Source organism: Melanotaenia boesemani, chromosome 1, assembly GCF_017639745.1.
Source record: "Melanotaenia boesemani isolate fMelBoe1 chromosome 1, fMelBoe1.pri, whole genome shotgun sequence".
NCBI lineage: Eukaryota > Metazoa > Chordata > Actinopteri > Atheriniformes > Melanotaeniidae > Melanotaenia > Melanotaenia boesemani.
The window spans coordinates 24,561,419-24,573,718 of NC_055682.1; the positions used below are offsets into that span (position 1 = coordinate 24,561,419).

General features: G+C 36.3%; 1 protein-coding gene across 1 annotated transcript in view; it reads left to right on the forward strand.

The window, feature by feature from the left end:
• Nucleotides 1-247: 247 nt before the first annotated feature.
• myom2b (myomesin 2b) overlaps nucleotides 248-12,300 on the forward strand; it is a 36,074-nt gene continuing 24,021 nt past the window's right edge. Inside the window, exons 1-11 of the mRNA XM_041981215.1 lie at nucleotides 248-339; nucleotides 4,008-4,109; nucleotides 6,289-6,346; nucleotides 6,606-6,760; nucleotides 6,959-7,045; nucleotides 8,467-8,555; nucleotides 8,997-9,047; nucleotides 9,302-9,466; nucleotides 9,911-10,072; nucleotides 10,297-10,438; nucleotides 10,884-11,083. Of these exons, the coding sequence (XP_041837149.1) occupies nucleotides 4,027-4,109; nucleotides 6,289-6,346; nucleotides 6,606-6,760; nucleotides 6,959-7,045; nucleotides 8,467-8,555; nucleotides 8,997-9,047; nucleotides 9,302-9,466; nucleotides 9,911-10,072; nucleotides 10,297-10,438; nucleotides 10,884-11,083 (1,192 nt within the window). The 5' untranslated portion in view covers nucleotides 248-339; nucleotides 4,008-4,026. The remainder of the gene's footprint in view (nucleotides 340-4,007; nucleotides 4,110-6,288; nucleotides 6,347-6,605; nucleotides 6,761-6,958; nucleotides 7,046-8,466; nucleotides 8,556-8,996; nucleotides 9,048-9,301; nucleotides 9,467-9,910; nucleotides 10,073-10,296; nucleotides 10,439-10,883; nucleotides 11,084-12,300) is intronic.

Consider the following 12,300-nt stretch of genomic DNA (forward strand, 5'->3'; position numbering starts at 1 on the left):
TGCACTTAGAAACCTGGTATACTCGAATAACCATTTGCTTGGCATGTGGTCTTCAGATAACATGCCAGAAATGAGCAAGTGCCTGCCAAGACCTTTGCTTAAAAACTCTAAAGTTCATTTGTTCATCAAATAGTTCACTAGTTGTAGTGGCCATGAGTCTTGAAGGATACTAGTTATATATAGGCAGCTCTCTCTCCTTATAAGGCCTCAAGGAGAGGCAGGTGGGGGACGGCTGGAGACGGGTGGTGGTTTTGTTGGCCTGGTACAGTGCTTGGTTTAGGCTGACTCCCTGTGGATTCAGGCTGACAACCGAAGACACTGAAAAGATCATCTCAAGGGGTAAGAAAAAGAACTTTAAACTCTGTTTCCCGCTCCTATGTTCTCTCTATTGTCAGCCTTTAGATCCACTTCATTTCAAGCCCAAAGGTGGACTCATTGGGATAAGGGGTATAGTGAGCACAGCCAAGAGATGTGTGATGATCCTTAGCCACTGCTAATGATACTTAAAAGTGATGAATGATACAATATAGTGATTGTGAAGGATGTGTGTTGATTTAAGTGGAATAAATGAGTGACCAACAGAGGGCTCTTTTTGTCACTCTGTTGGTTAGTGGTTTAGTACTCAGTGGCTTTGTTTATAATAAATACAATTGGTATTTATCACAATTATGCTAATTAGTCAAGGTAGACTTAGACACAAAAGTTACATTTGGCAAGGATACTTGTTCTGGTCCTTATGTGTCAAACTTGGGCTTAAAATGTGTTGACTTTGTGTAAATTTAATGCCACACATACAGTAAGGGACAGCACAGAATAAGGGAAATAAAATAAAAATTAATTAACCATTGTTCTTTATTGTTCAGTTGTTGTTTTACCATTATTGGTGTTGGTGCATAGCGAAATTTATATTGGAATTGTATTGCACAGGACAGTTTTGGAGGTTTACAGTTACAGATGTACAGATGCAGGTGCTTGGGTGTCACTTTTCAGGTGTTACAGTACTGGCTGGGCTGACAAAGCCAGTGAGGTGCAGGAATGATGGGGAAAGAATATGACTTGCCTGCATGATCTTTATTGTGGGTAGATCAAGTTAATGTTTACTCTAATTGGAAGTCCACCATCCTCCTGTGTTCATTTATTGTTATCTTTAGAATATGCTATATAAATAAACTTTGCTTCCTCACAAGGTTATAGTGAGGCCTCAGGGATTTATGTGGTGCTACTCTGTAATACAGTCAGACCTGCTGGATGACTGGTGAGGAGGTATGACATGTGTGTACTCACATTTTTTGTAGCATGTTATTATATTTATGTTCTAAGCCACCTAAATTAATTGAATATTCATAAGAAGAGTGGTTCAACCTCTTCAATAGGAAATATTTTGTGGGAGGGTATAAAATTAAGCAAATGAAAGCGTAATCAACTTCTTTCAACTTTAACTCTATGAGTGCATTACCAAATAAATCAAATTGGAGTTTTTCTGTTATTACTGACTTCCAGGGTTAGAGGTTATATGTCAGGGGGTTAAAACATGATATGGTTTCACTTGTCTCGTTGGTTCCCTGTCTGACTGACTGGCAGATTTGGGGCACTGAATGTAAGTTGAACTTGGCCTTGGTGATCGTTAAGGTGACACTGAAGCTGGGAAGAACGTTTCGGAGATTTGGAAGTAGGAATGTGATACTGCACGTCTCACTAGCCTTCAGGCAGAGGGAGTGACGTTTCAGCTGAACTTATTTCTGGTGTCTAAGGACTATGAGGTGATGCAAAGCAATCATACTCTCTTGTGTGCATGATGTAAGACAGAGTTATGGTCTTACTGAGGGGCAATATTGTTAGGCATTTTTATTGGAGACACTTAGCATTTTAGAACGAGAATACAGAGTGTCGAATGTAAATGCTGTCATCAAGTATTTTAGTTATTATAAACAAATGCATTTTATATTCATGATATTCTGAATGTGTTAAAATGCGCTTAAAATGTGTAAAAATGGGTTGAAAATTGAAAAATGGTTTAACCTACTGGTTTGATACGTGAAAGGAAGAGCTATGTTTTAAGTAATTCAGTTTTTTAATATTTGAGGTTTTTATAAGAATTTTGCAATCTGTTATAGCACTGAGCTGGCCAAAAATCTTTGAAAACCCTGTCAGACAATGTTTGTGGATATGTTTTCCTGTTTTTTAGATGAAATATTGTAAGTGATATCATACTGTAATATCATCTTATATGGCTAAAAGTTAATAGCGTTCTCCAGTTATTAATCTTTAGTTCCCTTTTTTTTCTCTCGGGTGTGAAAAAAACATGCTATAATTGGTAAAGCTGAATTAAAAGCTGTCAAATTTGTGAGGAGATTGTTACTGCAGCTGTATGTCCATTTACTATTTGCTATACACATTACTTGTCCAACAAGAGTCCACAAGCATACATTTTGTTTATGTCTATGTACATGTGCCTTTGTTGCTGGTGTCTTTAAATCTCTGTGACCTTCCTTGTCAGCCATAAAACTGCCATATGCTGCGTTTGTGTTTGTTTGTGTGTGTATAAGTGTTGCAAGCTCCACGTGTCCAAATTCCAGAAGTTCTTTTCTTTTTGTAGAAGGTAAATAAACACCATAAAAGATGGACATAACCATATGTTGGTGTAACTTGCTGGTCATCTCGGTATGGTATTCTTAGGATGTTCTTAGGATGGTATTCTTTTATTCTTATTCTTATATTCTTCTTGGATAAGGTAACTGGACTCTTTTTTCTTTATTATTAAAAACCTTCCACTTCTCATATGAAAGGCTTCTTCAGTTTAGTACAGAACTGAAGAAGTTCCTGACATGGACACAAGGACTTTGATGCCAAACCCCTGTTTGTGATCAGCATTTAGCTCCCTCCATTTTGGTTTTTTGCAGTCTGAATGGAAAGATCTAAATTGGTTTTAAATGAAAACTAAGGACACTGTCATCAATGTATTACTCAAAACTGCCCAATCTGTAATAAGTCTAAATTTGGCATTTCAACTGAATTTGAAAATGTGAGTTATTGAAAATTATTTATTACAAAATATTCATACATATAAAAAACTAAAAGAAAAAAAGAAAAAGGAAGAAAGGGGTAGTTTTACAATAAGATTCTACTATGTTACATCCTGCTGTCAAATTAGACATTTTAACATGGAAGTACCTTTATTCTGGGCTAAAACCACATGGCTTTTTAAGGAAATGCAGTATTTTGGCCCTTTCTTATTTGGCTTAATTTTAAGACCAAGAAGTTGTTCATTGTAAAGTACTTATTACTATTGCTACATGTTGTTGCAAAGCATCTCCTAGCTGCTATAGAATTTTTGTGACCAATGCAAATATTACAGTTTTATCAAAAACCTAAGCCACTATATCTATCTACTGTGACTAACTTTGCATAGGAGTCTTTCATCAATTAGGATTTCCACACACGTGATGACATGTTCTTGGGCTATGCTATAGGCCTATCACCTCATTGGTGTGTGTGGTATCTTTCAATATTTAGAATAAAAAAGCTTTGTATGTACGTGTGTATAAATAGGTAAATGTGGCCTGCATAAACAAACACTTTGGTGGCTCAATATGACTAGAAAATGCTAGAATGAAGTATCATTTACAGGGATATATTTTCCAAAACAAGTACCTGTACACTGCTATTCATGCTGCTGTGAATTGTTGAGCATACTGTACTTTGAGTGGTGGATTATTTTCTTGACAACTATGATGACGTAACTTCTTAATTACTTTAAGCAACCTTTTCTGTAGGTTGTGGGAAAACTATATTAATGATACCAGATAAGCCAATACCAGACAACCTAGATAGTCATCTGTGTATCACTTTTGCATTTTCTGTCTTTATAAAGCGTTTAATTTGAGAAGTCATCAACAATCATCTTGAATGGGTAGATCTTGTGTCCGTCTGTGTGATGGTTTCCTGTTAATGTAGCTAATGTAGTTATCATGTTAGTCTGTGTGTCTTATTTGTTGTTTGTCCAACAGGTCTGTGTCAACAGTCACCATGTCAGCAAGGATGAAACCTGGAAATTACAACCAAGAATACCACCACAAGCAGAGCAAATATGTGGTTAAAGAATACAGCAGGTACAAAAGACACGCTAATAATTAAGGCGCTAAGCTAATGCAGCACTTTAGTCCTCTATTATTACTAATATAAAGTTGTAACAGTTCAAAACAATGTGACTTGCTCACATCCAGCTGTATTCACTGCTATCATTGCTAAAATAACAATAAAGTCAAGATTAATGCAAATAACTTTAAGCTAACTTCTTAACAAAACTGAGCTAGCTCACTAACTTTTGTTTCAACAAGTATTTTCTCAACAGAAGTTAAAGACGCTGTTAAAAGATTCTTGTGTCAGCAGTTCAGTTCTGGGCTCCCCATGGATGACAGAAAACATGAAGAGAAACTAATAAAGCTTTTGGCGTATCTTTCAGGAATAATTTCTCCAAAGTGGGCTTGTTTTATTTTATTTATTTGCAGAGCTGTGTTGTTATTGATGATAAAATGAGATAAAACTCACTGATATGTTTTGGAATTGTTAGAATTCACTTTTCCAACACCAATGGAAAAATCTTATACTTAGTTTCAGTGTTTGTATGTCAATGCATGTACATGTACCCTCAGGTTCTGACTGCTGTTTAGTTAAAGAAAAATCTTAAAAAGTTGTTTTTGCAATTGCTTATTTTCTTTTGCACATTTGCTAATATGCAGGCAACAAAGTAAAGGCTACGTCATGAGTTTATCAGTTTTCAGTGGCAAATGCTGGCTTCATTTTGTACATTTTATATTTGTGCTCCTGCTCCTAGCTTATTCCTTTAATTTTTTTCAATGTTTTATTTAATCTTGGATAAGTATAAAGCATTTTTCACATGTTTCCTGAATAAAGACTAACTGGCTGATTTGCAGAATATAAATACAAAAAGGTAATAAGTTGTATATATTTTTTAGAACAATTACAGACATACAAATGTAAACAGTGATTCTGCTGTGAGAGTGCTCTTTCCTTGTTGTGTGTATGTATAGTGTTTTCACAAATGCGTTTTCTTTTTAGAGCAGCACATTACCAACACTGTTTTACCAATGACATCTCACACTGTTAGGAATTATATCCCAACATACCATTTGCTAAGTCTTTTGGTCTAGGATGGCCTTGTCTCCTTCCACTGTATGCTACATCTTTCTTTCTGGTCCATTATCTTTGAAGAGGACTCTATGTGGTATTGGTGGTGTTTGCTTTTGCTTGAAAACTTCATGGATAACAGTCTGAAAGACACATGCTCAGATTGGATGTGTCTTTCCTGCTGTCGATCTCCAACCAACTCTGAAAGGCAACTCTGGGTTGTCTCTCACATGCAGGGCTTGATGTATTTTTCAGTAATGGAGTAGGCTCCGTATGACGTAATACCATGACAGCAAAGAAAAAAGGAAGAACGAGGAAAGACATTGTTGTGATTGGGCATCATCCTTATATGTCTTTTTTTTTATCTTCAAACACCAAGATCAATTGACTGATTCATGGCAAAAAAAAAAAAAAAAAAAAAAAAAAAAAATTATATATATATATATATATATATATATATTTATATATTGTCTGGCTTCCTCAGATATCTTTAAAAGTTCATTAGAAAAATCATATACTTTGTGACATCCTTACATCCATCCACCCACCCACCCACTCATCCATCCATCCATCCATTCATGCTTCCATTCATCCAGCTTAGTCCAATTCAGGGTTGCAGGAAGCTGAAGCCTATCACAGGAATTAGCAGGCAGTGTACACACACAGTTGCCACATGCACAACCTCTACAGTGTCACTTTATCATTATTCTTTTCTACTCCAGTTGGAGTAGAAACCTTCCAGACAGGACCATGCAAACTTTGAAGAGGCAAATTTCACGGCACTGTTTGGCAGAAAATTTAGAGCAGTCCTGCAAAGTGTGTTAGTGCTCCATCTCAGTGAGCCAAACCTGTGCAGGTCAAATTTATTTCACTGATGTATAAGCTTTGTCACAGAGTACATGTAAAATGATACAAGGAAAGGAATGAACAACAACAAAACTTGCACATAGTGCCAGTCTATAGATGCTTCGCTTGCTTTTTTTTCTCTTTTGACTAGCAGATACATGCAGAATATTGCTGTCAACATGAACTGCGCTGTGTGCTTATTAACATAATTTTTCCACTAACCTATTGCCAGGGAACCAGTGGTACGTTACTCAGTGAATTTATTAGTGAAACTGACATGATGTTTGTCTTTAGCTCTGAGGCTATGGAGGAAAGATATGAGCACAAAACACGAGTTCAAATCGAGGAAGTGGTAAGAATATATGAAGACTTTTTTTAATCCAAATTTGCCTATTAACACTGAGTGTAAAATGACTGTTATCACCTGCGCTTTACTTCATATTGATGCAATAACAGTTCAGGCACTTTTAGCTGTCACAAGGAGCTTCTTTTAACATTCATGCATTGTGATCTGGTAGAGTGCAGTAATAAGGTTGAAGGTAATATAGAAATGTGCGAAACAAAAAGATTTATGTTAATAATTTATTAAGGTATCCTGTTTTCCTGTTTAGATCAAAGCAAAGATGGTGGAAAAGTATGTGCGGGAGGAGCCCATGGTCAGGGGACCGCAGTTCCTGGTCAGACTCAGATCCCACACTGTGTTTGAAAACACTCCAATCAAGCTCTTTTGCACTGTTGAAGGCTTCCCCATGCCAGTTGTGAAATGGTAAGTAAGCAATATTAAGCTTCAGTAATCATAAGGAATATTCCAGTCCATTATATCTTTCTGTTTTTCTTCTAGATAAACAGAAATATGATGGTAGATTTTAGTGGTGAGGTTGAGCGAGTTTCTTTAAAATATTGCACACTATGATTGTGCATGCCTCATTGGGGTGACCGGCTGTATATTGGACCTGTTCTTTAGGTACAAAGATGGTGTTATCCTGGACTTATCCTCAGGGAGGTACCTGGTTGAAGTGAAGGCTGGAAGCCATTCTTTGAAGATCCCAAGGTACTGTAAATTTCCACAGAGGGTCTCTAATAGAGTTTTCAACCCTAAAGAAGCATTGTATTAGCAGTTTTCATAATTATGAGGTCCTCTGGGTTCCTTGTGTTGACAGGTTTAAAGAATCTGGGCAAATTATTTCATTTGCAGGATTTCTATTCTGAGAATGATCCTAGGGTTTTAACATCAGGGGTTCTCAGCCTGTACTAAATGTGTACATGTGTATCAATAAACTGCTAATTCAGGCCTCAAATATTTGTTTGCATCAAAAGCTCACATCCAGGAAGTGAGAATATATGATGTTGTGTTAACGTGCATAAGCCAAGCCTCTACCAACTGTAATATCAGTTTGTGGCTGTATACTGGGCTAAAAACAAACAAACACCACGTGACTGGCCAACTGGTTGCCTCAATAACCATAAGAAAATCTCTGCTGGTAATTCCATGAGGATCCAAGATAAAATTCTGTTTAGAGTGAAGTAGAATTACAGAAGCAGCTGAATGTGTGGCTGCCAGCTGTGTGGTTACAGTTGAGGCAGAGCATATCTCACTCCAGTCTTTGGAAGCTCAGCTGTTCAAGTGCTGACCACAGTGCTATGTGATACTCCAGGATTCTTTAAGTCATCACTCTCTGAATGGATCCCATCTTCCTGAGTGGTCTAAACTAATAAGACTGTTAGACATATGACCATTTCCACTGAACAATGTGTTAATTCCTGTTAAAATAAACTTTGAGAACTCCTCCAAAGATTAATCATGTCCAACCGATTGAGAGATAGATATAGATAAGAACAAAGGGAATGACTTCAGTCACTAATGTGTGGAATGGAGTGGCAGAGTCACAGAAACATGCCTTTAAAAGTAGCTGTTTTGTGAACAGAATTAACAAAATGGACTAAATGAACCACATAGCTTGTGCTTTTATCTGAGTTATACATTGACTGTTCTCCAATCATTACTTATACCCAAAAATGTGAGGTGAGAATGGCTGGGCCAGTGAATGCTCCTTACAGGAAGGTTGTGGTTAAAAAAAAAGGACAGTATCTTCCCTACAACAGAACCAAGCATTGTCGGTTCAGTTTTATGTGTGAATGGTAAATTGCTAAGTAAGTTCTGCTGCCGATTATACCTGGCAACAAGATAGGGACAATAACTGTTCACTTAGTAGATTATTTATACATTTATAAGCAAATTGACATCCATTATTTCTGTACTTAACAAGCCAGACCAGATCCTCACGGATATGCAGTGCATCTGCCATTTCAGTCTTAGAGTCATGGCTTAATAGAAAAACATAGAAATGGTACTATACAGTCCAAAACAATAGTTTAATTTTTTCTCTAATCTGTAATCTTTTGATAGATGCTGTGTGACAACCCTGAATGCTATACAGACCTGCAAACCTTTGCTCTTATTTTCATGTATAGATGTTCAACTGATGATACAGCCCAGTACACTGCCGTAGCTGGGAACATCCATGGCCAGGTCTCTACTCAGGCATCTATTATTGTAAAGCGTAAGTTATTGAACATAATTTGTTATTTATGTACAACAACAACTTTAATTCTTGGTGTAAGGCAGTGGTACTCAACTTTTTCCACCATGCCCCCCTTTGGAGGAATAAACATTCCCATATATATAACTTACAGTAAGTTATATAACTTACTATAACTATGTAACTTTTAACTATGTAACTTACTATACTCATAACATTACAGATGTGAGGGGGATGTAATAAGAAACACACTTTTTTATATTTTTTGGTGTTTGGCAAAAACAAATTGGTACATTACTGCCACCAAGTGGTGTGAAGTGTGGACCAGAACGTTTTCAATAGCCATATCTATCTATCTATCTATCTATCTATCTATCTATCTATCTATCTATCTATCTATCTATCTATCTATCTATCTATCTATCTATCTATCTCTTATTTATTTTTGTTTTGATTGTATAGGATACAAGGAGGAGGAGGAGTCCTCTCCATATGCATGGCTGCCTTTTACAGGTAGGTTTAATGTAATTACCTCTAACTATATTCAACTTTGTCTAAGTATTACAATTATGAAAAAATAAAAGATTGCAATTGCAATGCCGCAAATTCTAACAATAGGCCAATACACATATATATATATATATATATATATATATATATATATATATATATATATATATATATATATATATATATATACATACATACACACACACATACTCCATCCCCACCTCTCTTATATGTCTTCCTTTATTCCTGTCTTCCAGCTGGCATGCTTCCTAAGATCCATTACACTAAAATCAACATTACTTTTGTGGAGAAGTTTGGCCCAGTGTTTGCTGTAGAAGGAGAATCTGTTTCTTTGTCCGCCACAATGACCCTGGACCCCAACCTGGCCAACCTGCAGCCAGAGGCACAGTGGTATAGAGATGGTAATTGATGTAATGTCATATTGTATGACAAAGTAATTATCTTGTAATTACTGTTAATGTGTACAGACTGACACGCTACAGCCAGCTGACATACAGTGGAGTGGAGCAGTGGAGAATGAGAAACTGTCATGGACACTATTGTTACTGCCTATTAATTATACCAAAAGCAGTTAAAATGACTCATATAGTTTGGCCTTAATTTATGAAGTGTTTCATTTGCTCTACGTGCCTGCAGTTTAACATGAATGAATGATTGCTTGGGTTTCATATGCAGAATCACAATAGTCAAGCTTTATATAAATATTATAATTCATAATTATTATATATAATTCGATACATAATTATATAATAATTATTTATATATAGTTAACAATTATACATTAATAACATTAATAATAATGTTTGTAAGATACGGCCATTCATGTGATTTGCTCTCATTTCTAGACATTCGTCTGTTTGACTCCAAATGGGTGAAGATTGAAACTGGTAGAGGATTTACCAAACTGACCCTTCCAAATCTGTACAAAGATGATGAAGGCCTTTACACGCTGCGCATGGTCACTAAAGGAGGCACAGCAGAGCACAGCGCATTCATCTCAGTCGCAGGTGCGATAGCTGGTCCAAGTTGATTTACAAAGAGGATCAGTGGTTCAAATTTGAGTGTAGATCTTTTAATTCATTGCCACTGACTTGTTGCCTGTTTAATGCTCGCCTATTTTAACAATGTTATGGATTTTACAAACTCAGCAAGCTTATTAATATTGTCATTATTGTAAAACCTTGTTTCTCACACAAATTCAACAAATTCATCCACGTTTCTTCCCGTGTAGACGGTCCTCCGCCAGTTCCTAATGCACCTGGTGCTCCTATGGACATTAAGATCCACGATGCCAACAGAGACTATGTCATTGTGTCATGGAAGCCCCCTAATACAACTACAGAGGGTCCAATCCTGGGATACTTTGTGGACAAGTAGGAATTTCAGATATAAACACATAAAGAGATAAACTGAACAACATAAAACCAAATGTATTACTGTCTTTTTACTGACTTAAACTTATTAAGTCATCATATTGAGTTTTCTTGAATAGCTGAAGAAATGAAAGGTTTTGTCACATAAGATAAGCACTTACTTTTTGATCTGTACTGCATCTTTTTATCTGTGCTGAGCTTGTTATACTGTATGTAATTTTGGGTAGTATAGCAGGGTTGTCACATCATTTACATCATTAAGTGGGACATTGTCCTCAGAAAGGCACCTACTCCTTTGGCATTGTACATTGTACATTTGTTTCTATAACAAAATACCTGTTATTGTTTTTTTTTCCCTTTTAAACAAACAAAAAAAAAAAGATATACACCAAGTTCCTCTGTATGTTTCCTTTTGCTGAATTATTTTTTTTTCCTTTAAATTCAGATGTGAGGTTGGAACTGAAAATTGGACGCAATGCAACGATCATCCCATAAAGATCTGTAAATACCCAGTGTGTGGGCTGTTTGAAGGACACTCCTTTTACTTCAGAGTCAGAGCTGTCAACTCTCATGGAATCAGCAAACCTTCCCGCATGTCTGATCCCATTGCTGCGCTGGACCCTACTGAGTTTGAAAGACTCCATGGTGGGTTTGTCTCCATTAGTATAGAGATATTTCATACCTTCCCTTATTTACACATCATTTAAATGACTTCATATATAAATCCTTGTCGGTAATGTAGATCATGCTGGTTTTGTATGTTTGGATGGCTATGATGTCAAATTATAACAATACTTCTGCTAGTGTGGGTTCTCTGTCTGCAGACACAGCCTTGGAATTTATTTCTGAATGTCTGACAGTTAGTCTTTCGATACCCCCCCCCCACCACCACACACACACACACAAACACACACAAAAACACAGTGTCCTTTTGACCCAGTAATGCCGAACTAGGGCCGCACACATCACTAAGACAAAGAAATAAACACACACACAATTACCTGATGTTGGCTGGAACACAGTGTCCTTTTCAGTTTGCTGTGCAGCTGACTGTGAGTTGTCTGTCAAAGCTGCCCTGGGGGCTCTGCACACTTCTGCATTTAAAGAGAGAGACTGATTGGAAATGCACCACAGCTATGCTTATCAGACTCACCTGGCACTGTTTCCTGAGTCTTCGCCTCACCTTTGTCTGCCCTGCAGCAGAGATAAAATTACATTTTACTACCACACAAACATTTATCTTTTAAAAAGGTTTCATCTTACAATTTTCTTAGACTGATTCACCAGCTGTTAGCCACCGCATGACTACTATTCAGCAGAGAATGCACGCGTGAGGCTTTGTCTTCCAGTTTGGGGGAACCCGGCTACTGTTTAAGGAGAAACTTACTGTGATAAGCTCACATGTGAAGAGTTACTAATTGATAACGATGGTGTTTGGTCACTACTAATTTAGCCTATATATTACTTAAACATTTATTGTTTTGATATTAAGATTCTGAAATTGAATATATTATCTGTTCTCCTGTTTGAATTCATGTCAGATTAATGAAAAAATTCTGAGCATTATATAAGCAAATAACATGTCTAAATATACAGAATCGCATAATTTATTAAATACATATTGTTCAAACAAAAGGAGCAGGAAATTTTTTTACTACTAATATTTAAGAATATTTATTGCTACTATATATGGTATATAATAATATTAATAATAATAATAATAATAATAATAATAATAATGAAAGAATGATGAACAGATAGCATGTTTGGTGTTGTTTTACGTTTAATGACCAGTTTCTAGTCATTTTGCAAATCCCACATGAATTATATCTACTGATAGTTGATGGTTATAAATAATCTAA